The sequence below is a fragment of the Odocoileus virginianus genome, chromosome 8, assembly GCF_023699985.2.
Source record: "Odocoileus virginianus isolate 20LAN1187 ecotype Illinois chromosome 8, Ovbor_1.2, whole genome shotgun sequence".
In the NCBI taxonomy this organism is placed as follows: Eukaryota; Metazoa; Chordata; class Mammalia; order Artiodactyla; family Cervidae; genus Odocoileus; species Odocoileus virginianus.
The window spans coordinates 74,953,212-74,980,363 of record NC_069681.1 but is presented as its reverse complement, the minus strand read 5'-3'; the positions used below and the strand labels follow the sequence as shown (position 1 = coordinate 74,980,363).

General features: G+C 43.6%; 1 protein-coding gene across 2 annotated transcripts in view; it reads right to left on the bottom strand.

Moving 5' to 3' along the window:
- The window catches only part of MTUS2 (microtubule associated scaffold protein 2), a 367,641-nt gene that overhangs the window by 234,088 nt on the left and 106,401 nt on the right, over positions 1–27,152 (bottom strand). For both annotated transcript variants that reach the window (XM_070471733.1, XM_070471734.1), the window contains exons 4-5: positions 12,920–15,374; positions 8,474–8,714 (exon numbers count right to left, since the gene is read on the bottom strand). In XM_070471733.1, coding sequence (XP_070327834.1) covers positions 8,474–8,714; positions 12,920–15,130 — 2,452 coding nt within the window. In that variant the 5' untranslated portion in view covers positions 15,131–15,374. The remainder of the gene's footprint in view (positions 1–8,473; positions 8,715–12,919; positions 15,375–27,152) is intronic.

Here is a 27,152-nt window from a genome sequence, read left to right as displayed (position 1 = left end):
TTAGGCACGCTCAATCACAACAAAAGTAAACTAAAGTTGGGATGGTCAAACACACAATAAAAACACAGCCACTACCAATGTCCATTTCAGCAGTATGTAGTAACGGTGATACTGAGAGATAAACTCTTAATAATACAAATGCCAGAACACATTGAATGCTCTTCGGAAGCCTCCGAGATATGTCCCAAGGTCATCTAGTGTCATTAAGACCCCAAAGGAACCAGAGTTATGCCACATGTTCCCTGACCACATGTGCATGTGTCTGTGCTGAGTCGTATCTGACTCTTTGTGACCTCAGGGACTGCAGCCCACCAGGCTCCTCTGTCCATCTAGTCAGGAATACTGGAGTGGGTTGCCATTTCCTTCTTCAACTCTGTGACCATCTCAGGAATTTCACTGTTGGTTTGTCATTACAGGGATGTTTTCCCATCGGATTTAAATTTTTCTTGGTAGATGCTATATAGTTCTCATGAAATTAGGTAAAACCATGATTAAATAATGATATGGCACTTAAATGATGCCAATAAACTATTTTCATTCTATTTTTTATTTGGGGGAGGAGGCTTCCCAGGTGACTCGGTGGTAAAGAATTTGCCTGCCAATGCAGGAGACATGGGTTTGACCCCTGGGTCGGGAAGATCCCCTGGGTCACAGTCTGAACAACAAAACAAAACACAAACCCCCTTCCCTGGCAGTGAGCACTGTGCTCTCTTCTCCACCAGGGTGTTTTTAAAAACAGGAGTCTATTCCCATTGCCTCTACTCCTCACTTTTCATTCACTTCTCAACTCACTAATATGTGACTCCCGCCCCCATGTTCTACTAAAATTGCTCATTCAAAACTAGGTCACCAACTGCTTCCTAATTTCCCATCCCAACCGCCTCTTTGCATTTTCACTTGTCCTGTCTCCTGTGAGACAGATTTGACCATTTTTCTGCCTTGGAGGCTCCCTCTTCATTAGACTCAAACACTGCATTTCCCCCCATGTCCCCCACCAGCCACTCACCTGCAGTGGGTGTCCTGCCTCTTGCAGGCTTCTTCCTTCAGTTTCCCTTAGATGTGGGCACACAGTCCCCTTCGTGACCTCTTTCTTACTCTGTTCTCCCTCTCTTACCCATTTGCTCACATCGGTGGGCGGGGGACGGGGGTACAACACCACCCATGTTGACCTTTGGCGTAGACCTCTCTCCAGGCCCCATTTCTGCCCTTTGGAGATTTCTACCCAAATGTCCCCAAGCAACCTCGAGCCCTGCCTGTGTCCAATACCTAAGTGTCCATCCCCACCCTATAAAGTATTTTCTAGTACTTCTGACTGAGTAATCGGTCCCTGTAAGGGATCTGCATCACCAAACTCACGACGTCTCTCTCTGACAGGTATACACATGTTACCTTTACCCCTTCTGATAAACTCCTATTCATCCTGCAAAACTCATCTCACCTCCTCATCTGGAAAAACCTTCTAGAGCCCCCACCTGCCCGAGCTGAGTTGGGTACCCCGCTCACGTGCATTCTGAAAATCTCTATCAAATGCATCTCTCTTCCTATTGTAATTACTGATATCTCTCTATATATTTTTGCCAAGTGTGGGCTATACATTTAATCTGTGCATCCCAAATACAGACCAGCACCTGGCCCACACCAGGTCCCAAAAAAACCTCTGCTCAACAGCAGAATGAATAAATTATTGGATAAAGGAATGATGTGAACATCTCCAACACTGGTGATTCTCTGAAACCGCATTCGGCCAGCAAACTACAGTGCACAGGTTGGTCGTTTGTTTCTGTAAAAAGAGCGTTACTGGAACCCGGCCACGCTCGTTCACTTGGCGTGGCCCTTCTGCTCTAATGATGGCAGAGTGGAGTAGTTGTAACAGAGGCTGTTTGGCCCACAAAGCTTAAAATATTTACTATCTGTCCTTAATTTGCCTGCTTCTGCTCCAAATCATCTCAGCACTTTATCAACTTTCCCTAATGATGAAAAAAAAAAAAAAACCACAAGCGCTCCCACTGCTGCTGCTACTGTTAATGTTTATTCAACAGATACTGCAGTTCTAAATGCCTGTTCTCATGGACTGGGCTTCCCTGGTGGCTCAGATGGTAAAGAATCTGCCTGCAATGCAGGAGGCCCTGGTTCAGTTCCTGGGTCAGGAAGATCTGCTGGAGAAGGGATAGGCTACCCACTCTAGCATTCTCAGGCTTCCCTGTTGCTCAGCTGATAAAGAATCTGCCTGCAATGTAGGAGACCTGGGTTTGATCCCTGGGTTGGGAAGATCCCCTGGGAAAGGCTACCCACTCCAGTATTCCAGCCTAGAGAATTCCATGGACTGTATAGACCATGGGGTCACAAAGAGTCAGACACAACTGAGTGACTTACACTTTTCTCACAGACTATGCACTGCAGTGGGGTGAGAGATAGCCAGTGTGCAAAGGCAAAATAAGATAATTACAGGCCATGATATAAATCGGTGAAGGAGACAAACAGGAAAATGCGTTAGAAAGTACCTGATTGGGAAGTGGCCCTGCATAGGGGGATGACAGTCAGGTTTCTTTCCAGGGCCATGACATTTATGTCTTTTAAGATTTTTTTTGATGTGGGCCACTTCTAAAGTCTTCATTGAATTTGTTACAATATTGCTTCTGTTTTATGTTTCGGTTTTGGGGCATGAGACATGTGGGATCTTAGTTCCCCGACCAGGGATCGAACCTGTACCTCTGCGTTGGGAGGTGAATAACCACAGGACCACCAGGGAAGTCCTTGGAGCCATGACATTTATGTTGAAACCTGAAGGAGAAGACAGGTCTTGGAGTGTGCTGGAGGAAGTGTGTTCTAGAAGGCGTGCTGACCACAGAAGCCTTTTGTCAGAAAGGGGCTGAAATGCATGAACAACTGAAAGGAGGCCATGGGGTGGGGGTACGGAGACCAGCATCAAAAGGAAGAAATAGATTCAAACAGGCTCCAGCAGGGAGACCTGGCCTTGGAGACCTGGGAGGCCAGGTGAGAGATACTGGATTCACTGATTACATTCCAAACACTGGTCACTATACTATGAGCTTCCATTCTGACATAAGCATGACCACTCAGACTTTTCAAAAATTACTACTGTGCTTCTGTTTTAAATTGTTCCAATCAAGTTTACTTGTTTTTCAATATATGTTACATTAACTTGATAGCCTACATTTTAAAATTTTGCAGGATTCAATCTGCCTTTTGAAAAAATTTACCAAAGAGACAAGTTTACCCAGTATTTTGAGCTCTAAAATAAAATTTACTTTCACAAGAAGAATTCATAACAAAATAAGTTGAAAAAAATTGTCTCAACTCACCTTTTCTGATTGAACTTCTCTGGTTATTTCTAGACTAAAGTATTCTCATCTTGTCTTTTAAAAACTTCTATTCTGACACTTTAACTGTCCCTATAAAATAATATTATAGTTCTCTCAGGGTGCACTAGTTGACATGAAACGGCCATGCTTTCAGCAATGCTGGGTATATTTATTTCCATGAATACAAATTATATCCTGACATAGGGTACACTATATAAGTTAACAATTTTTACATAACATATTAGGCCATGAGAGATGCTTTTCAGAAAAAAGAAACATAAAATATATATAAATCTACTAAAAAGACAGTGCAGTAAAGAACTGCCCTTTTAACTTTAGTAGTAAAGGATCTAACAAAAAATTGTGTTTTCTTAACAAGTTGTTTTTATATTCAATCCTAGGTTTCACTAAGACAGATTTTATGTCCACCTAGAGGGAGGTAGGAGAAGGCAATGGCACCCCACTCCAGTACGCTTGCCTGGAAAATCCCATGGATGGAGGAGCCTGGTAGTCTGTGGTCCATGGGGTCACTAAGAGTCGGACACGACTGAGCGACTTCACTTCACTTTCAGAGGGAGGTAACTAGGGCTTTCCCAGTGTCTCAGTGGTAAGGAATCCACCTGCCAGTGCAGAAGATGCAGGAGACTTGGGTTCAATTCCTGGGGTTGGGAAGCTCCCCTGGAGAAGGAACTGGCAACCCATTCCAGTATTCCTGCCTGGGAAATCCCACGGACAGAGGGACCTGGCAGGCTACAGTCCATGGGGTCACAAAAGAGTCGGAAAGGACTGAGCGACTCAACAACAACCAAGGGAGGCAGCTAGCAGTCTGCTGTTGTCCTCTGAGTACTTAGGCAGCATCGTGAGTTTGCCAGTGACACTTCATAGGTTTATGCCTGACTGTAGAGTGAGAAAACACCATACACAAAACAGGAAACTATGTACAAAGTAAGGAAGTGCTTAGGTTTATTTTTCAGCAGAGTCACTTTAAGATCTGTAAAATTTTAAGGATCTTAGGAAAGAGTACTCATTTATAACAAAGAAACTGCGAGAACATGCTTTGTGGACTAGCTTGTATTTATAGCATATCTGGTTCTTTTAAGCCACATGAAAGCCACGATGCTCCCCACGTAAAAGTGGTAAAGAACCCGCCTGCCAATTCAGGAGACATAAAAGATGTGAGTTGGATCCCAGGATCAAGAAGATCCCCTGGAGGAGGGCATGGCAACCCACTCCAGTATTCTTGCCTGGGAAATCCCATGGACAGAGGAGCCTGGCGGGCTATAGTGCACGGGGTCGCAAAGGATCAGACACAACTGAGTGACTAACACACATACACACAGGGAATGGGCAGGGGTCCCAGTGGGAGAGTCTACCATGGAGGACTCGGAAGAAATTGTGCAACAGCCAACACAGGAATGTGACCCTTTGGAGAAGGAAGGTGAAGAGAGGAGGCTGATCGCTGCCACTCCCTCTGCCTGGAGGCATGGTTCATGCCAGAGCAGATGCAGGAGGGGCTCAGAGTCCGTCCATCTCAGGGAGCTGAAGACACAGATCAAGGTCTGTAGAGTTGAGGGCAGTGTGTGGGGCAGGGAAGGGAGATAACACAGACAAACTGTCCCCCTTAAAGCATGCTCTCAACCTGGGACTTAAGAAAGGTCTTATTGACACAAAACTCCAATCACACTGCCCCACTTCCCCACTTCCAAAGCCTCCAACAGTTTCCTCACTCAGAGTCAAAGGTTGATGACCTTCTGAGCCCTCCTGCAAGTCCCCTCCATGCCAATCACCTGTCTACTCCCATTCTCAACCCGTCCCCCTGCCCCCTCACTCAGCTCCAGCCTCCCTGGCCTTCCTGCCACCCCAGGGCCTTTGCACTGGCTCTTTCCTCCCTGCCCTCCTTTGAGGACTGGCCTAAAGGTCATCTCTCAAGGAGGCCTTTCCCAACCACTTTATTTAAAATTGGAATCCTGGGACTTCCCTGGTGGTCCAGTGGTAAAGACTCCATGCTCCCAATGCAGGGGGCTCAGGTTCCATCCATGGTCAGGGAACTAAGATCCTGAGTGCCATGTAGCACAACCAAAAAAATATGTACATAAATGAAAATAAAACAACCCAAAAAAGCCATAAAACATAAAGGGAGCAGAAAATGCAAGTAAATGCTTAAATAAACATTTTAAACTATTTCTTCAAGAAATAAAATTGGAATCCCCCTTGTTCCTGTCCCAAACTTCCTACTTGTCGTTTTCTGTTTCATTTTCTTCAATACTAGTAAAGCCTGGCATGCTGCAGTTTGTGAGGTCCCAAAGAGTCGGACATGACTGAGCGACTGAACAACCGCTCCCAATAAACAATGTGATTTATTTATCCACTAAAAAAAAAGTGTGTCCACTCCCATCCTAAAATTCTAAAACAAGGACCAGGACTTTTTTTCTGTTGTCACGGCTTTATCCCACACCTAGAACAAGACTGACATGTAACAGCCCCACAGCGCTAATTGTTGAATGAGAGACTGAACACATAATTAACCTGAGCAGTCCTGTAACAGCAGGTAGATCCATCATAATACACACATATCATGGGAACCAGTAAAAAAAAATCTGCTTTTTATAGCAGTGCTTGCCAAGAAAACAACTAACCACTATGACGACCAGTAATTACCTGAGTAAATGACAACTAACAAAATGACAAACAGATTAAAAAATGTTTCCTTCCACTAATATTATAAAAGAATTGCAGGAACTTCCCTGGTGGTCCAGTGGCTAAGACTCCACATTCCCAATGCAAGGGGCCTGGGTATGATCCCTGGTCAGAAATCCCACAGGCTGCAACTAAGAGTTTGCATGCCACAACTAAGACCCGATGCAGCCAAGTAAAATATAACATTTTTAAAAAGAAATACAATAATAATAGCAGTAGTAGTGATAATCACTGTAATGGTAATACTCAACACTGGCAACAGTGTGGCATTGAGAAGCACTTTCAACAACAGTATGAAAACAATTATTACACGTTTTCCAGAAAATAGGTCAGCCTTAAAAAATGTTTGGAATATGCATTTATGCAATAACTACACTTCAGATAATCTAAGAGAAAAATATGAAAGGAAACAAATAAATTCAAAGATTCAAATTGCAACATCATGGAAGACAGTGTAGAATGAGCAAAGCCCAATTTGCATAAGTTAATACTGCTTCTATTCCCCACCCATTCTTCTACCTCTTCCTAGAGGCCACCCAGAACCACCTTTGTCCCATTCATACAACTCTCTTATGGTTGCAGGTTCTCAAAGCACTATGCTTCTCACTTTCCTAACACTTATCACAATCTCTAATGATGCATTTATCTTTGCGCTTTTTTACTGTCTATTGCATCCATTAGACGAAGTTGCACAAAGGCAGGAGTTCTCTGCTCACTGTTGCAGCCCTCAATTTACAACTGTTAGCACATAATAACCACCCAGAATTTGTTAAAACAATAAATAAGTGAACAAAACAGAATCTCATGCTGCCATTAAAATATTTCTAAAACACTGACAGGATAGGAAATGCCTACAATATAATACTAGAAGGAAAAATAAAAATTCACATTCAGTATTAATTCAACTATTAAAGCACGCACGGAAAGAAACACATGGGAAGAAAAATTTCCATAATATTAACTCTGGCTGGATGTTAAAAATGTAAGTACAGTGACTTTCTTCTTTATACTTTTCTATATTCAAAATTTTTTTACAACAGGTATGTATTATTTCTGTAATAAGATAGGACAATAAAGTAAAACCAAGAGAAAATGACATGAGCAGAAGAAGGGACAGAGAGACAGAAAGAGAAGAGCAGAGTACATTGGGGGGGGGGGGGGGGGGACACGGTCCAGCCAGTGCAGAACAGGACAGGGCTGGGGCAGGTGGCAGGGCCATTCTGTGGGCAAACATGGGTTGTTCAAGATGTGGAAAAGCTGAAAAGAATGACACAGTCACCGCTGCACTGCAGGAAGGTCTCTCTCCGTAGGCCAAATCCAGTCCCCTACAAACATACCTCATTTTACTGCACTTCACAAATGCTGCACTTTTTAATAAATCAAAAGTTTGTGGCAACCCCCCTCGAGAACTCTATCAGCACCATTTTCCAACCAGCATTTGCTCACTTCATGTTTCTATGTCACATTTTGGTAACTCTCACAATATTTCAAACTTTTACATTACTATTATGCTTGTTATGCTGATCCGTGATCAGTCATATTTGATGTTATTAGCACGACTTGTTGAAGGCTCAGATGATGGTTCATATGTTTGATAAATAAACAGCTCTTGATTAAGGTAGATACACTGCTTTTTAATACATAATGTTATTGCACATTTAATAGACTCCAGTGCTTCCCAGATGGCTCAGTGGGTAAAGAATCTGTCTGCAATGGAGAAGAAACAGGAGACATGAATTCAATTCCTGGGTCAGGAAGATCCCCTGGAGGAGGGAATGGCTACCCTACCCACTCCAGTACTCTTGCCTGGAAAAGCCCAAGGAGAGAGGAGCCTGGTGGGCTACAGTCCACGGGTTCACAAAGAGTTGGACATGATTGAGAGACCACACACACACAGCAGGAACATACTTTTTAGGTGCACTGAGAAACCACAAAAAAAAAAAAAACTTCAAAACTCACTTTACTGCGTGAAGCAAATACTAGAACTGAACCCACAGCATCTCCAAGGTATGCCTGTATCTGTTTGTGCAAATTAAGCTGTGTCAAAACACAGTTGCACCCGTGCATACACATACTGTCTCTGGCTACTTTCATGCTAAGTACTTACAACACAGATCATTATGGCCCAGAGAGCCTAAAATATTTATTAATACTATGTAGCCCTTTACAGAAACAATTTTTTGAATGCTGGTCCATAAGATGTATCAGGGAAAGGAGAAACTAAAAGCTGTAAAGTGGTGATTACAAGGGCCGTCATTTTAAGGGTGATGCAGAGGAAGACAGTGGTAGATAGAGGAGTCTTGACAAGTGTCCATGTCTACAATCAAACAGAAGAATGGGGAAAGGCCCTTCTAAAGAAGGAAAGGCACTCCTACTTTAGACAGCTACCCTCATTTTATTCGCTCACTATTTTAAAGCACAGCAGGAAAAGCAGTCCCTGCTGCATTGGTTACCTGCAGGGTCGGAATTGTAGAGACTGGCAGCTGCGGCTATGGTTCCCGGTGGGTGGATGGCACCCGCTGAAGACCTCTGACTCGCAATCAGGATCCTGCTCTTGGCAGACGGTAAACGTGACATCGCACCCAATCCCAGCTGGGGCTTAAGGAGCATGGCCGATCGATAGAAAGTTGGGGGAACTTCATAATGAGCATAGGGAGGAGAACAAAATTCTTCTTTTCCAGGGCGTTCTGCAACCTAGGATAAATGACCAGAAGCTCAATCAGAAAACCACACATCACAGGGTGAGCACTGAACCTCGTCCTACGACCAAGGCTCCAACAACGACCACTCTGGCATCACTGAGCTGTTACATCACCCATCACTTACCTTCTCCGGGCCCAGGTCTTCATCTCTATGTTGACCGCAACGGGATGATCCCTTCAGTCTATGCTGGTTCTAATACTCTATGTATCTACATTCCACTGGGAGAAACAAGAACTCCCTCCACAAGATTTTAAAATTTTATCGTTATGAAATCACTGGAATTTGTGCAAGTAGTCAATCTATAAATAATGTCAATGATGCAAGGCAAGAATTTAGCAAATGTTCATGGAATTATGAAAGTTTCATTATTCCTAAGGAGAAAAGCACAGTTTTTCTGGTGACCTTGTCTTACAATAAGTTGATGAACTTTATCAATTAGGTTAAGTCTTTATTAGGCTACTTAGGAAATAAACTATGCATTGTTAATGAGGGAGGAAAGGTTATTTAATGGAAGAATAGAGAAGTTAATGGAAAGATGTGTTTTCAGGCCTCTATATTCTGTTGATATAATTAAAAATGAGAGACTGAATTACCTCTGATTGTCTTCCCTAGTATGGTGGTGCCTCCAGGAATGTTTGAGCAAGTTTCGCTAGAATGGAAGTTTTGGGGCAGAGTCTTGTTGACTGTTGAATTCATAGCACCTAGAACAATGTCTAGCACAGAGCTGAAACCAACAAACATCTATTAAATAAAGGAATCATGTTTCATTCTTTCCTGAATCCAATAACATAACATCATGTCATCATGCTACTATTTCCTGTGGTTAACAGTTTGGATTAGAATACAATGGATGGCTGCCTTACATATATGCAATCATATGGCTACCTTTTATATATGCAATTCTGTACTCACAAAGCCTGTTCATAGTATCAGTGTTTCCTCATGCTAGAAATGAAGAACATAAGTCACCGAAAAATAATCTTACTTCCTTTATGAAAAGACATACGTGTTAATTAAGTCTACTCTAAATCACAATACATGTTACAAGTCAAACCCCTATCTATTCAGGAATCACAGGCATTTAACAACATTCTTTAATAGGGGCTATAAAGCTGTGATCCAGGCTGTTGAAGAGATAAACCCTTAATTTAATACTCTTTTAATGTTGAAATAGATAAAAGTTCTCTTTAAATTGACATTATTGAAACAAAAGATGAGGCCTTTAAAGTTTTATCATAATCACATTGTAAAATATGTATGATTGCTATAGTCAATAGATGGAACTCAGGCTCCAGCAAATTATATTCCTATGAAAGGAATATTCTACATCTGCTCTCTGATAAAATTTTTACTACTTCTACTTACTCTCTCACTTTCAATCTTTGGCATTTCAATTATACTCATCTTCCCTCTATTTTTAAATTTTAGTGTCTAAATGTTTGGTGTCATTGTTCATGTCTTTCAGCAGGTGCTCTCATGATGAAATTATTATTTCTAACCTACATCTGTTGGGTTTTTCAGATTGCAATGTCTTATCTCAGTAATTATTCCATTTTTTCAAACTGGATAGGTTTCATGGGTTAAAATTCATCATGCCATCATTCAAAAATGACCTTAATGATTACAGGAACTTTGGTGCCTATCATTTTGTTGGGTAACTTGTCTCTGGTAAGATAACAAAAAGTATTCCTTAGATGCCTATTGTGCATTTTTAATAAAACAAGAGCATCTACAAAAAAGCTTCACACTCTTTTCTTTCATCTTTATTGACAAAACACAGCAGGTGTCACTGCACAGTCACAGACACAGAGAGATTAACCTGAAATGGAGTTTTTTCCCCCTCCTTCTCCAATGCAGTACTTTTAGAGAAATAATTTAAAAGCAAACTAAAGAATCCTCGTGATTTCAAATTTCCAAAATCATTTCAGGCACACAAGCAAACAGGTTCTTACTGTAGCCTGAAGAAAGGGTCTGGGCCCTAGATTCTCTGATTATGGCAGAAAACGGTCCTTGGACAGAGGAACTGGTGCCGAGTGGCACTTCTGTCCCCGTGCTAATGGGGTCTCTCCCAACCCCTCAGAGCTACTAAAGCTTCATAAACACTCAAGCCAATTCCTGAAGACTTGGGATGGCTTCCACAGGGTTAAGACTACAGAATATCTGTGGGTGGGTAGGGGAGCGGAGAGCAGGGAGGAATATGCATCTAATATAGAAATTACTCTATATTTTATGGATGGAGCAGAAGCAACAAAGATAGAAAATATACACAAGAAACGATAAGGCGGGTCAGAGAGAAAGAACAGTAAAAGGATTCTTGTCTACATCTCCAAATACAGTTTTTCTCACAGATGTGTTTCTCAGAGAAAAATCTGGGGTATCGTTTTGGGGGGAGAAGCTGGCACACAATTACTTTATTTGAAGAACTAAATGGAGCGTGCTCAGTCATGTCCAACTCTTTGCTACCCCATGGACTGCAGCCCACAAGGGTCCTCTGTCCTTGGAATTTTCCTGGCAAGAATACTGGAGTGGGTAGCCGTTTCCTTCTCTAGGAGATCTTTCTAACCCAGGGATCAAATCCTAGTCTCCTCCATCTTCTGCAGTGGCAGGCGAATTCTTCACCACGGCGCCACCTACACTTCCTTAAATGAAAATCCATAATGAAGTGATATTTTGAACAGAGAACTAAAGTATGTGAAGGAGAGAGTCTTTCAGGTATCTAAGAGAAGAATATTCTGAGCAGAGAGAAGTGCAAAGGCCCTGAGGCAGTAGAGGGAGCGGGAACGAAGGAGAGGTGGTCAGGAAGTAAAGAAGACAGACGGAGGGCATCCTAACAGCTGAGCCATCCTACCGGCTCCAGCCCATGTCCACAGCGGTCTGAGCAGACCTGGAGAATGTCAGGGAGAACACTGACCTGGTCTCACTTTCCTCTCAATTGATCGCTGGGTGTCATGAGGTTTGAGTCCAGAGAAAACCTGCTCTCTGAGCTCTGGGAGAACAACTGGCCCCAGCCCCGGTACTGAGAGGGGCGGCAGAGTGAGGACCCAGGTGGCCAGCTCAGCGCTGCCCTTGTTTTGTGGCTTTAGATGAGGAACTCAAAGCTCTCCAAACCTGCTTCCTCATCTGGACAATGATGAGAGCACCACAGTCCCACCCTCCAGAGAATCACAGCAAGGATTAGCAAAGATGGGCAAAGATGAAAATGTGATGCTATGAGGTTCAGTGCATAGCAGGCACTCAAATAATGCTAGCTGTAATTACTGTTTTGACTTAAAACAGAGCCCATGTCTAACACATTATTTTCTACTCACTGTACTGTATACAAACACGAAAGTCTCACATAGGGAAATATTCTCCTTCAGAGGATCAAGTCTGAGCAATTTGAACAATATATTCATTTGGGGTTTCTTCCCCCACTACTTTATAGAATTGTGCTCACTTATCAGCAAGGAGATCAAACTAGTCAATCCTAAAGGAAATCACTGACTCAGTGGCATGAGTTTGGGCAAACTCCAGGACACAGTGAAGGAGAGCGAGGCCTGGCATGCTGCAATCCATGGGGTTGCAAAGAATCAGACATGACTAAGCGACTGAACAACAACAAAGGAAATCAATGCTGAATATTCATTGGAAGGACTGATGCTGAAGCTAAAACTCCAATACTTTGGCCACCTGATGAAAAGAGCTGACTCATTGGAAAAGACCCTGATGCTGGGAAAGACTGAAGGCGGGAGGAGAAGGGGGCGACAGAGGATGAGATGGTTGGATGGCATCGCCAACTCAATGAACATGAGTTTGAGCAAACTCCGGGAGATGGTGACGGACAGGGGAACCCTGGTGTGCTGCAGGCCATGGGGTTGCAGTCGGACATGACTGAGCAACTGAACAACAACAAGAACAATTTAAATATGGAAGCCAATTTAAATGCTTTTCTAACTTTAATGTACCATGTCAGGCAGAATTTAAAAGAATCCCTTTAGATGTTAGATCCACCTCATTCTGATCATCAAACTCTTTCATTGGAAATCATTCATTTGCCTGCAATCTGCTCTAGTTCACAACACCCCTTTCTGTACAAATGCATCCATCAGCATCTAATTTGCTAAGAGAGGACACTCTGCTTTCATGATTCATTGAAAATACCTCACGAACTTTAGAATGTTCAACTCACAGACTGTCTCACAATGACATTCTCTTACCTCCTGCAAAAACTTCTCACTCATTGGACTGAAGGGATGTCCTGGGGGCTTGATCCCCGATACCACTAGTCCAGAGCTGAACACCCGGGGCCTCTGTAGGTCTGGCTTGAACTTCTCGTAGAGGCCAGCAGCTGGCTTCAGGTCACCACCTGCTGCCTTGTCCTCTTTAGGAAGAGCCACGCTGCATGCGGGCGGAGCATAAGGGAGCCCCACGGGAACCAGCGACGCATCCACCTGGCCGAGGGCCTGCGGGCTCCTCCGGATGTAGGTGATGATCTTGGGCCTCACGTGCTTGGGCTTGGGCATCACAACAGGCCTGGGGTCCGCCCGCTCTTCCCTCTTCTCAACTGGAGGGCCCACCGTCCCCTCCAGTGAGGCAGGTGTGTCCTCCGGACGGGGGAGGCCCCCAGGGCAGGCGTTCTTGGCAGGCACTTTGGGGGAGGTGTGTGACAACCCGGTGCTGTCAGCGGGAGGCAGGGCAGCCGGGGGGGACCCCACATCCACACTCGATGCGCCCAAGTCCTGAAAGTGGCTGCTGGGTGGCGGGGGCTGGCGGGCCACATTCACAGTTGTCTCTGGGTGGAGGGACGCGGGGACACCAAGAAGGACATCTGCCCTCACTGGGGAGGGGCTTTCAGTCTTCACTGAAGGTTCTAGATGGTTCCTGGTCTCTGCAACAGATAGAGAGACCTCTTGGCCTTCCTCAGCCTCTGAACGGCTGCTTGGAGGGGCGGGGGGCTCAGGGACCCCGGTTTCTCTCTCTCCAAAAGAGGAATCTGAGTCAAAAACCATAATGCTGACATTGTTCCCATCTCTCAGGACACCTCTCTCATCACTGGCACCAGAGGGCCTGCCGTCAGTCGAATCTCCAGGAACAAAAGCTACGTGACCATCCCCTGGTGACACGCCATTGGGCACCGTTTCACCCAGCTTCCAAGCTGCGCTCGGCAAACTTCTGGCCGTGGGTTGCTGACCTGCAGCTAGTGAGGAACCAGGGCTCGGTTTGGGGGTGGTTCGGAGAGACCCGTCCTCACCTCCCTTCTCCGGCTCACCTCTGTCTCTTCCCGCGCCCGGGGGGTGGGGAATGCCATGTGCCAGGCTGCTCAACCCAGAAGCCGAGGCTCCTGCCTGTGCCTCCCCAGCTAGCTCCTTTCTCCCAAGAGGTGACATGCCATGCCCCTGACGACACCCCAGGTCCCCGACCTGGCTGGATTTGAACTCCTGCACGGCACTGGGCTGGACAGGTTTGAGCTCTGTCTTGGGCTCCACCTTCCCCGGACCTGCTTGTGCTTCTGGCCTCCTCAGGACATCCTTCAGGGCTGGAGAGCAATCAAGAGCGCATTCTGGATGGGCAGAAGGTACTGTGCTCTGGGCGCTGACCTTGGGTACCCGTCCCCTCTCTGGCTGGGTCTCTAAGGGGACGGTCTCCATGGTTACTGAGGTAGATGGTTTAGGATGACGTGCGCCTTTTCCCTCTGAGGTCCCGTCCACCGGAGGACAAGGCGGCCCTGGAGAAGGGGCTGTCCCCGTCTTCGGTGGCCCCTCCCCACCACCGGGCACCGGATGCGGGGCTTCTGGGGACCCCAGCCCTGTGGACTGTGGAAGCGGCCAGGCCAGGCCCCCAGCCCGCTCCGTTGTGAGCACCTCCACTGCTGCAGCAGAACTGCCAGCTCTTTCCAAAGAATGCCTCCTCAGTTCCTCATTGTCAAGGGTCTTGGCCGACTTATCCTTGGGGACAGGCCGCGGGACATCAGCCTCCCGCTTAGCCGGAACCTCCAGGCTGGACTCGCCCATCATGACAGTCCTCCGACTCGGCAGACCTGGCCCCTGGAGACCCCGAAGGGCCTGGGGGTGGTCTGCGCCTCTCTCCAGCTCGGGCTCTTCATTCCGTTCTCTCTGAGCCATCGGAGAGAATTTAAAATCCTTCAGGCTGGTGGGGCCAGCCTGAGATGGCTTTGCAAAGCCCTGAAGTGGGTGAAACTCCTTCGGGACACGGGGACTACTCTCTGGTCCCCTCAAATTTGCATTTCCAACTTCCTCTGGCAGAGCACACGTGGCAGGCTCATCAGAAGAGGAGCCAACTTCCAACATGATGGGGTTGGCATTGGCATCTCCCAAACTCAGGACTCGGTCGTTATTATTTTTTGCTCCGTTTCTGCTGTCCCGCAATTCATTGTAACATGACTTCTTAGGAGCTACCGGAACACTCATTTTCCAGCCGTCAGTGGGGGCTGCCTGCCATGCAGTCCTCCTTAATGGAAAGGGGTCTCCTTCAAGCTGCTCCCTGGAGAAGAGGAAATTCTCAAGCTGCTCGTTGCCCCTTGACAGCGTCACCGGGGCGATCCTGCTTTCATCATTTTCAGAGCAGTTTTAAACCCAAGCATTGTCTTCACACACAGAAGGATGACTTATCTGTTAGGTTCCAGCTGAATGAGAGTCTATTAGTCCATGAGACCTAGAGAGAAATAAAAAGAAAAGTACACTAGATTGACAGGTAGAAACTCTCGGTAAACACAGATTTATTCATCACTTTCCTACCATTACTTCATTCACTCAATCCAGATACTATTTCTCCAAAACTTTTCTGATAGGGGCTCCTGCTAGCCAAATACAGGAGAATGTAACATCGAAATGATCAATGTTAGAAATGGATTATAAACACACATTAAATCTTAAGTGCATATTTTAAAAATCCACAAGTTCATACTGATACTGATTAAAAAGGGCGGAGGAGAAAGGAAGGTTCTTCTTCACAGAAGAATACCAACTGATACAAGAAAAATTAGACAATTAGAAAAATCACCAGTTTGTATTCACCAAAGTAATAATTATCTTGGATGAGGGACACCAATGGTTGCTAAAATCACCAAGTGTAAAACTGTTGGGAAACAGGATATTTACACAATCTTAGAGCACCACCCTCCAGATTGCTTTATTTCTTACAAAGGAAAACTTCATCTGTACAACGGAGAAATCTGGTGGACATCATCAAATTTAACATATCAGTATAGAAAGCAATACCACATGCTCCCAGTGTTAGGTCATTCTCAGGCCTCACATCCCCCACGAGAGTATTCTTGCTATAAATGTTCTTTTCCTTTCATTTGCTTGCATCTACACATAGCGTGTACTTTTCCCATTAATGAGATCATTTCCTATAAGCTAAGTTTTTGTCAGTCATTTTCTTCATTTGTCCCTTCTCCCTACTCCCCACCACAGGATACAGTAACATCCTAGCCTAGGTCTTTCCACTCTTTTTCCCCATGTTCATAGAATCCTGTCCAAACACACACACCTATGAATAACATACACACTAAATCAAGACAGATAACCAACAAGGGCCGACTGTACAACACAGGGAACACTGCTCAATATTCTATAACTGCTATATGAGGAAAGAATCAGATAAGAATCAGAAAAGAACAGATATAAGCATGTGTATAACTGAATTGCTTTGCCGTACACTTGAAATGAACACGATACTGTAAATTAACTATACTCAATAAAATTTTTAAATAAAAAATAGAATAAAATAAGACAAACACACACGCCTGTGCACAGGTGTACACCTTCCCCTCCCTGCCGTGCTGCACTTCCGTTCTGTCCACTTTGCACTCACGTCCTCATCCTCCCACTCCTTAGGTCAGGCTGGTCCCGAGAAAGCCAGTGGTACCCCCAGGTCCAGCCTCAAGCCTAACCAGGATGCTGACACTCTGATCCCAGCCTCAGTTCCCTGACACAGAGGGGAGTTTCTTTATTCGGTTTTTAAGGTGTTTTCATTGTGCCTCTGGCACAAATGTAAAAAGCATGTAGGTAAATCAATAAGACAGCAGTTTAAAAGAGCTTCATGCTCTATGGGTCGGGAAAGTCACAGAGAGCAAGAATTCCACAAATGTGAGCCAACCCACAAAGTAAGCATCTCTAATTCTCTGAGGGCAGAATTATAAGCATGAAACCAACAGCCCTCTTGAGTTTGAACTGAGGAGGCTGGCAGGAGGAAATCAGTAAATGCTTCTCGGCAATGACAACCGAAACCAGAGTATCAGACACTGCAGTCCACAATGTGATTGCTAGAGAGTGACAACTGACCAGTCCTTTCTAAAATCTAACACGGATTCAGCATCAGGCTCACTGACACGTCGGGTGAGCAACGCACCCTCTTCCTTGCCAACAAACAAAACTGTCTTTGTCCATCATTAACCATCAGGCATGTCTCTGGCTCTCCTGACTCTCCCTGGCTTGCAATCTCTGCTGATGGTTTGACCAACTCATCTAGAACCTTTTCAGTTGAGTGCATATATGTTCCTGCATCATTAAGCAGATGGATAGGATCCAGGTCCTCATATACAATCTCTTTATCTATCTTGCACTTCAGTTTCCTGTTACCATGTTTGTTCTGTCTAGTACAGCAAGGAAGGCATGCCTGGATACAGAAGACCTTAGCAGACCCTCCATCTCTGTGCCATCCGCTAATGTGACCATACCACTATCTGAATGACGGGCGAAGGCCAAATTTCCCAGCTTGACATTCAAGGTCTGATGAGCACTGGGCCCAGGTAGGCTTCCAGGCTTTAATCCCCTTTACTTTTCTACTTGAAATGTGCCTGCCAGTAAAACTGGCCTCCATATTCCATAGCTTCCTGCTTCCTAGGTGGCGTCGTGGTAAAGAATCCATCTGCCAATGTAATAGATGTGGGTTCAATCCCTGGATTGGGACGATCCCCCTGGAGTAGAAAATGGCAACCCACTCCAGTATACTTGCCTAGAATATTCCATGGACAGAGGAGTCTGGTGGGTTATGGTCCAACTGGTCGCAAAGAGTTGGACACAGCTGAGCGACTGGGCACAAGCACCCCATAGCTCCACCGTTTGAGCTCAAAAGGCCACCTCTTTCATTAGGCCTTTCCCGATTTCTCCTTTCTCCCCTTTCCCAAAAAAAGGTGAAGAAGGAGCTTGATATTACTTCTCCACATCCTGAATCCCTAGATCTTTCCTTCAGGCACTATATTTTAAAATTTATTTTTAAAATAAATTTATTTTTAAATATATTTTTAAAATATGCTATATTTTAAAAATTATATTTATGTAAATCTTCTTTTATTGGGCTTCCCAGGTGGCACTAGTGGTAAAGAACCCACCTGCCAATGAAGGAGATGTGAGAGATTTGGGTTCAATCCCTAGCTCGAGAAGATCCCCTGGAGAAGGGCACGACAACCCACTCTAGTATGCTTGCCTGGAGAATCCCATGGACAGAGGAGCCTGGCAGGCTACAGTCTGTGGGGTCACAAACAGTCAGACACGACTCAGTGACTTAGCACACACATCTTCTTTTATTATACTTAGATGAGCCTTTTTCTACAGTTACAGTTTCATTATAGCTACGTATGTTTTATTTTCTTTATTAAACTACAAGCTCACTAGGTTGTAGGTTAACAGCTCAGATACCTCTCTATTCCCTACAGTGTCTGGGACAGCATTTCTGTACATAGTTGGCGCTTGGGATTATGTCCTCCCAACTTGAGCTCAAAATGATGAATCACTTTCAATACAGCATGGGTCCTAATTATTTTTTTTTTTCAGACTTTTAAAATAGAGAGTACAAAGCCCACCTTCCCAATTGGTTAACTAGTAAGGCACCCTCTTCCCTTCCCTCTAGGAGGGCTATTCCAGAATACTCAAGGCCTTCCCTGGTGGTTCAGATGGTAAAGAATCCGCCTACAATGCAGACACCCAGATTCGATCTCTAGGTCAGGAAGATCCCCTGGAGAAGGAAATGGCAACCCACTTCAGCATTCTTGTCTGCAGAATTCTAAGGACAGAGAAGCCTTGTGGGCTATGGTCCATGGCATCGCAAAGAGTCAGACGTGACTGAGCACCTGACATTATATGGAAAAACACATTCTGATCATCATGCTTGATTTATATTTGTCATACTTATTTTAAATAGAAGATTTAAAAACTAAAGAAAGTTTGAGGGACTTAATGTTATTAAATGGAGACATGGGTTTTAAAAGATATGAAAAATACTGTACTTTCCTCCTGAGCTGCCAAGTCTGCTAGGGAATGCTTTATCAGTTGTGAATTTTCACATAAATATTCAAGTGCTGTGCCTTTGAATGTAAATGCAATTCCATCTGACTCAATAAAACTTAGTCACCAAAGAAGCTCCAGCTAAAATTTCTACCATGCAACAAATTATCCTCCAGAAAAACTTAAGAATACAGAAAAATGTAAAGGCTGTAAACCCAAAATGTAACGGTAAATACAATAATGATGCAAAAAAGTAAAAATCCCAACTTCCAAAGTTTGACATTTTTACTGAAGCATCTATCGAGGTCTATAATTTAATAGGATAGTTTTATGTGAAGTGACTTGCAAGCATTCACATACAAGTTAATGTATTCAGCTATTTTAGAGAGTCTTGTGGTAATCACTCATCTGTGCTTTCTGCAATGGCAATTATTTAGGAATAGCCAGGTTCTTGGTCCTATTTCATAATGCTGTCTATGTTTATTCTCAACAGGTATAGGTAGTTTAAAACTCGATGTACTGCTGATTGAATAAACTTTACAAATTCAGTTTCATTGCTTGATTAAAAGTTGAATCACTGGTTGGGAGATGGTAACTCTCATGTTCCAGGACACTGCAGCTATCCGTGGTGCTGAATTCTGTGAAAGCGTGCTGAATTCTGTAAAACTAGAACCATTCTCTGCAGCTGGCTTTACTCTCCTTATCTATGTCCATAATATGAGTACCACATCACATTTTATTCTAACATATAAGCAGAACTGTGTTCAGAAAAATATCCCTTTCCTTCTTAGCTAGCAGAGGCTATTTTATTTTTATTTTACCTTGAGTAAAAAGAGTGAAGAATGTGTAAACAAATTGCTCTATTTTATAAAGGGCCAGGAAAAGAGATAACTTGGCTTTCCAAAGCCTAGGTCAATCTTACATTTCATCAAAATATTAAATGAATTGATATTTTAGGTCTCCCCAGTAAAAATGTTCCATGTTTCTCCAAAAGAAGCCTCCTTCACATTTGACAATAGAAAGCATTTGTTTTCCATGTTAAAAAAACATCCTTACTTCCAGGACAGAGTATCACCTAGAATATACAGGGTATTCATTTTTGCCTATTATGTGTAATATTTATTTTGTTTTTGTCTTGAATGATTTTTCCTAAAATTCAAATACTTAAATTGCCCATTATTTTTTAAAATGGAACTTCATTGTGTAAAAAAATAAAAAATATACCAAAGTCCCCTACTCCCACCATAAGAAACAGAGATTAATGTGTAGAACCCCAGATTTTTTTTTTAACACTCAGGGAATCAGCTTTTTAACTCCAGGTGTATACTTTGCATATCATGGACACCTCTTCACATAAATACATGTAATAAAAACTTTATTATTTTTAATGGTCACTTTTACCATAACTTCCCTGCCAATCTCCCACCGTCAGACTTTAGGTTGTTTCCAGCTTTTGTCTTTTAAAATAGTTCTTCATATAAAATTGCTGAATGTATATCTTTATGTCCCCTTACTTCCTTATAATACATTCCTAAAGGTAGCCTCATTGAGTAAACAGGAAAGCACATTTGCATCTTAATACACAACTTGAAGCCCCATTAGGGTTTTTTGTTTTGTTTACAGGCACAGTCTGTGCCCAGACTATATGCCAGGACCTGGCAAATAATGGGTGGCCCATAATTACTTGTTGAATAAATGCAAATTGCCCTCAAGAAAAAAGTGTCAATCTTCCTTCTCTCTCTCAATTTCCCTACTATCTATCTGTTCCATCTCCTCTCTCCTGAAATTCTTCATGACCACAATGACCAGATTATTTGCCATTTGAACAAGCAACACTATTTTTCTGCTTAGGAATTTTTTCATTTTTAATTAAAGCATAATTTATCTATGGTAAATTGCACCCTCTTTACTGCACTGTTCTGCAAGTTTCAGCAAATGTAATCAAACTTGTGACCACCACCATCACCATCAAGATACAGAACAGTTCCACAGGCTCCAAAATCCCCTGATTTGCAAGTTAACCCTCCCCTTAACTCAGCCCCTGGCAACCAAGATCTGATTTCTGTTCCCACACTTACGCCTTTTCCATAATGTCATTTAAATGTAACTATACAGTGTGCAGACTCTATGCCTGGCTTCTTTCCCAAGCACAGTGCATCTGATATTCATCATGACCTGGGGTCTATCAGAGTTCATTCCTTTCTATGGCTAAATACAATTCCACACTATGTACCACAGTTTGTTCACACCTTCTCTGGTTGAGGAACATTTGGGTTATTTCCAGATTGTGGCAATTATAAATAAAGCTACTTTTGGTATCTTTTAACATTCACGTACAAGATTTTGTATAGAATTGGAACACTTCTGAGAATTCAAAAATGTTAAGACAGACAGAATGCCAAAGACACCAAGTACAGACTGGACATCTGGACACTCTCTTCAGAACACACTTGGTGATCTGGTTCTTATGCTTATTTGCCTGTGTATTATCAGCCTCCCCTTGTCCTATATAAGCTCCAGGAGAGCAGGCAAGCCCCACCCAACCACCCCATCTTCTGTTCACCACTCTCCTCTCGAGTCCACAACAGTAGCAGGCACACCGCAGGGATTCAAAAGCACTTCTTTAAGAAATGAAGTTCACTCAACACTGGGAATTTATTTTCCACACTTGAACAGCATTTACCATTTCCAGGTGCTATTTTCAGTGCTTTGCTGCACTGAATCCATATAACAACCCTATGGCTAGATTTTGCTATCTTGTTTTTACAGATGAAGAAACTAAGGCAGAGAGACATTAAATAACTTCTGAAAGTATGAGGGAGAGCTGGAATGTAAATCCACAGTCCATGCTCTTAAGCTACCAGGCCAAGCTTCCTCAGAATCATCAATTTTTAAAGTTGACAGGTTTAAAGTCTTGCTATTTTATTTCCTTATTACTTTACCTCTAATGACATTACGCATCATTTCATATGATGTTCAGCTATTTGTACTTCTTCTTTCATGCTGTGTATCTCTGAAGTGAAATTCTCTCTAACCATTATTTTTAATGGCAAACATGGGAGACAAGCTATTCCCCGATTTTATCAAGCTAACATATTGAAGACTAATATTCCATCTACAAAGTGCTAGATGAGATCCAAACTCTTCCAATGTTATCACATTCTTGCATTTATTAATAAAACTGAAAAGAGAGACAGGCTTCAAATCTAGATGAAAGCAGATCCTTTCTGACATACAGGAAAGGAAGAATATCCATATATAGGACTCCATATATAGTATCCATATGTCTGACTCAACTGGCTGAGTCAGACAAGGCTTTGGTTATACTGTTGGAGGAGTGAACAGCATTTTTTTTTTTTAATGAGCTCCAAGATTCACTTGCAAGGCATGTCCTCTCTCCTCCAGGGGCTATCCAGCCTATGATCTCATAACCTGGCTGCTTCACAACCTATGCCACTTGCCTGGCAGGCGAAGGGCAATTGAGGACCCACTCGTTTGAATTTAGAGCATCTTCTCCTATTCATCCTGCCTAAGTATTAATATAATGCTGTAATACTCACAAGTTTGTTCCCTTCATTTCTAATCACTAATGGCTTACGTGAATACTCCAACACACCCTAGAAACATGCAACAAATCTAGAACGGGCAAGGAACACGCCCCCTTCTTTCTTTCCCCTTTGTCCTATGGCTCAATCTGCTGTACAATGTGGACGCTGGGCCAGGCAGTTCCAGGAGAATCCTTAAGTCTGCTTGAGCAGGTAGAGAGGGAGAATGCTTCCTAGAGGCTGGGGTTGGAGGGTTGCAAGTACAACTGGGAGACAGGACCAACACTTTCTCAAACTGCTCTGCCAGACCCTGCTCAACCTCACTTCTCCAAGTGTTTTTATTTCAAAGCAGCAGGGGTGCTCAAAGTTGCATACCTTGACCTCTTCCTTGTACCTGAGACCCTGGCAATGGATATGAGCATTCACAACAGGGGTGGCATATGACCCTTGTTTATCTGCGGGACTGTAGGCTGTAAACCTCAGGGATTGTCTGCTATCTGAAAGGAAGAAAGAAATCTTTCTCACAGCATCAGGGATAATGCGAGCATCCCCTGCAGCTCACAAGCCTGCACAGGTTGGGGGTAAGGAGCAGGTGGGATGAACTGAGAGAGCAGCACTGACACAGATACACTATCACGTGTAAAACAGATAGCTAATCGGAAGCTGCTGTATAGTACAGGATGCCCAGCTTGGTGCTCTGTGACGACATAGCGGGTGGAGGGAGGTTTGGGAGGGAGGCTCTAGAGGGAGGGGCTACATATAGCGGATTCACACTGGTGTACAGTAGAATCTAACACAACATTGTAAAGCAGTTATACTCCAATTAAAAAAAAAAAAAAACTCAAAAACAGTCACTGCCATATTGAAGATCTTGAAATTTAAAAAAGCAACAGCCTGCACCAGGTCACTGTAAATGGGGCTCTTTCAAATCGAGTCTTTTCTGGAAGGTACATTTCTTTATCTTTCATCAGAAGCATATAACCATTTTTTCTGTCAAATGAACCAGATACCTAGAAGGATAAAGCTAAATATTTAACACCAAGGCAGCACACGCAAAAAAAAAAAAAGTGTGCAACAATCAGAAAGCAAATAAATAAACGGCATGGTGACTGAAAAAAAAAAAAAATTTCCAATTAAATGGAAAGGGATATACTTTCAAGTCCCAAGGCTTTTTGTTAAGAGTCTCTGTATTTCTCTTAGTTATATTATGTAATGAATAAGGCATTTTGATCACCATGTTTGGAATGTCTTAATCTCCATGGGAGAGATAAAGAAATGAAGATAAATAGAAAAATAAAAAAATATATTCCTCAGTTAGGAACCAACTTGGCCTAGAAACATGCAAGAAAAATAAATGATCTATGCTGGGGAGAATGACTGGTTCTTCTATACAATCAAGATGAATGAATAATATTGCTTTAGTGGACTTGTAGGATGCCTCCAACATTTCACCAAAACTTGCAGAAAAATAGTACAAAACAAAACAAGAAACCTTGAGATTTCCAACAAAATTCAAGAATGCTTCCTTAAAGAGCAACATGGTAATATGTGTCTGAATAGCACCCAACCCACAATCCCAGGGTGGGAAGCTGGCCTGTAAGCATTTCTGGGATAGCACGGGGGCTTCACGCATCACATCTGGATGATCAAAACTGACAACTTCCATAAGCAACAAAAATCAAACACTCCCAGAAAGCACAGACCTGAGTAAGGATGAATTTTAATGCACATGCTTTAAATATTTAAAACCACAGTTTAGAAATTCACTCTTAAATAGCATGAGCTGCTCAAACATCCATTTTAATCAAAGACTCTCAAAGAAATACCATAAGTCTCATGCTTCTTATCTTTTCAATAAAACAGCAGAAAAGCTAATTAGTTGCTTTCCATTTAGTGATTCACAATCATATCCTCTTAAATACATGACCTGGGTGTGTAAGTTTCAGGCACAAGAAACAGCCGTGATGCTAACTGCTCCTCTAATGTGTGGTCCAGACGGGCCAGGAAGGATCCTGACCAGGAGGCCTGTCCCAGGACGACTCCTCTGAACTGGCCACGCTTCAAAGCTGAGGGGGCACATTTACACACTGCCTACCCTCCTTCTGACCACAGAAATAGGATCCAGTTGATTGTTAGGGCCTCTTCTGAACTAACACGGAAGAGTCCAGGTTAGAAGTGCCCAATGAGGACCTAGATGAGAAAACACGGCCTATTGCAAACCATAGTATCCTGCACCTCCAGGGACCTATGAAGAAAAAGAATTCCAGGGAGATAAAACAGGTCACAGATCAATGGAATCACTGGCAGCAGACCCCTGAACAATAACAACAAGCATCTGAAGTCAGGGAGCTATGATAACGTCCCAAGAAATAATGATTTTCACCTTGAATACCATATTTTAATAGACTATCAAGTCAAGTATGAGAATACATTCATTTTCAAACACACAATAATTCATACATATACATATATTACCCAAATCTCTAAAGACTACTTCTGCAAAATGAATATAGAGATGTAAGAAGATTAAGGGGTCCAGGATGGGCCACCAAAGAAAACAAGGGTGGGGCCCAGGCCTGGAGATGAGCTGGTTCAGACGGGAGCAAAACAGGAGGTGGTGGGAGCCAGATTCAGTGAGAAACAGGCAACTGGCGGTCCTGCTTGTATTCAGTGACTGTTCTGCAGGCTCTAGGCTCTCTCTTCGCCAGAGAAGGGGGAGGCTATTTCTTCCTTGTTTGTCTCTAAGAGCAAAGAAACCTTCCCAGAAGCACCGCTAGGTTACCCCTTAAAGGACAGGGGAACGGGGCCCTAGTGACTAGATGGCAACATCAGGAGTCACTGAGGCAGCAGGCTGGGGGGGTGGACGGAGAACAAAGTTAGGCTACACAAGCAAAGAGAAAAAAGATGCGGCTGCTGGGCAGCAAATAGCAACATCTGTTCGGCATTTAGGGGGAAACCCAAGGGGAAGAAAGTTGCACAGTACCCTAGTGGGCAGCTTCTTCTTCTAAGCCTTTTACCTCTATAATCAAAGTTCAACATCTTAAAACTACTGTTTCTGTGCAGCATATTTAAAGAAAACTGAAGCAAAGTGTGACGATTTTAATGATTTTAGTGACGATCTAAAGCTACAAACTCACTGAAAAGATCTATGGAGTGACTTCTCCATTTAAATTTAAATTTAAAATTCACAAGATCTGGGATTAACAGATACACACTTATATACATAAAACAGATAAACAACAAAGACCTACTGTAAACTACAGAGAACTGTAGTCAATATATTATAATAACTTATAATGGAAAAGACTCTGAAGAAAGATTTTATATATATATATAACTATAATTGAAGCACTTTGTTCACCTGAAGCACAACACTGTAAATCAACTACACTTCAATCAAAAAGTAACATTACAAAATACTGAGACAGAAATAGAGAGACCCCATGGACTATATACCCCACCAGGCTCCTCTGTCCATGGGATTCTCCAGGCAAGAATACTGGAGTGGGTTGCCATTTCCTTTTCCAGGGGATCTTCCCAGCCTAGGAATCGAACTTGTATCTCTAATGTCTCCTGCATCGGGAGGCAGGTTCTTTACACCAGCACCACCTGGGAAGCCCAAAATAAACAATCGGTAGTACTGTCACATCTCTGAAGTAAAAACATGTGCACAACTCAGTGATACATGCTTGAGAGGGCCACAGAAGGGGTCCTGCCTGCAGACTTGAGGACGAATTTTGCTACTGTTTGCTCTGGCCAGTGCCCACCAGCATCCACGGCAGAGGACCTGCGTCTGCACCTGACTCTGCTCTGAGCACCCTCCACATTTCCCTGCTCTACACTCTGCCCATCTGAGCCCCAGGCCCGCCTCCCCTCTGCTTCGTGGTCACGCTTCTCTCCACTCCAGAATTTGCACAGCTCATCAACACCAAATAAATCTTTAGCCTCTGTTCCAGGGACCAACTCCCTACCTAGGAAGGCACTGGTGAAAGCGTCCCCTGGGCAGACTCTAATCTTTAAATGACTGGCTATCATCAGATAAAACAAGGAGCTGTTACTCCGGGCCAAGTGCCAGGACACGGAAACAGTTTCATTTTTGGAAGAACAGGTGACTCAGCACGGTTCCTCTCCAACACCATCTCCAGGCTGCATGTTCCTGGAGAGTGGAGTCTGGGCTCAGTGGAGTCTCAGCAGTCCACAGAGGTACCTGGATGAACACGCTCTACCAGGTTAACGGGGCTAGATTAGCCTGGGGCAGGAAGAAGCAGGGTTGCAAGACACTGGTATCATTACTAGAGAGCCACAGACTGTAATATGCGCAGTTCACACCTACTGAAACCAAGTTCCCCACGTAAGCGGAGCCACAGGCCAGCGGCCCACACTTCCTCCACCGGCACCTCACTTCCACCCTTTCTAATCCCGTGGTTCGTGGTTCTTTCTATAGGTGCCTGTCTCCCAGCCCGCCTCACCCTGCTTCGTTCACAGAGCCTGGCTGCTCTTCAAGGCAGGGTCCTTGCCTTTCTGCATCATACATTCCTTTTCCAGGCCTTCCGCATAGCAGGCACTCAATAAAACTTAGCTGGATCCCAGATAAATCCTCGTGATTTCTGATAGGGGGATGGGCAAGCACTGCCATCCAAGCCATGCGTGTGAATTCT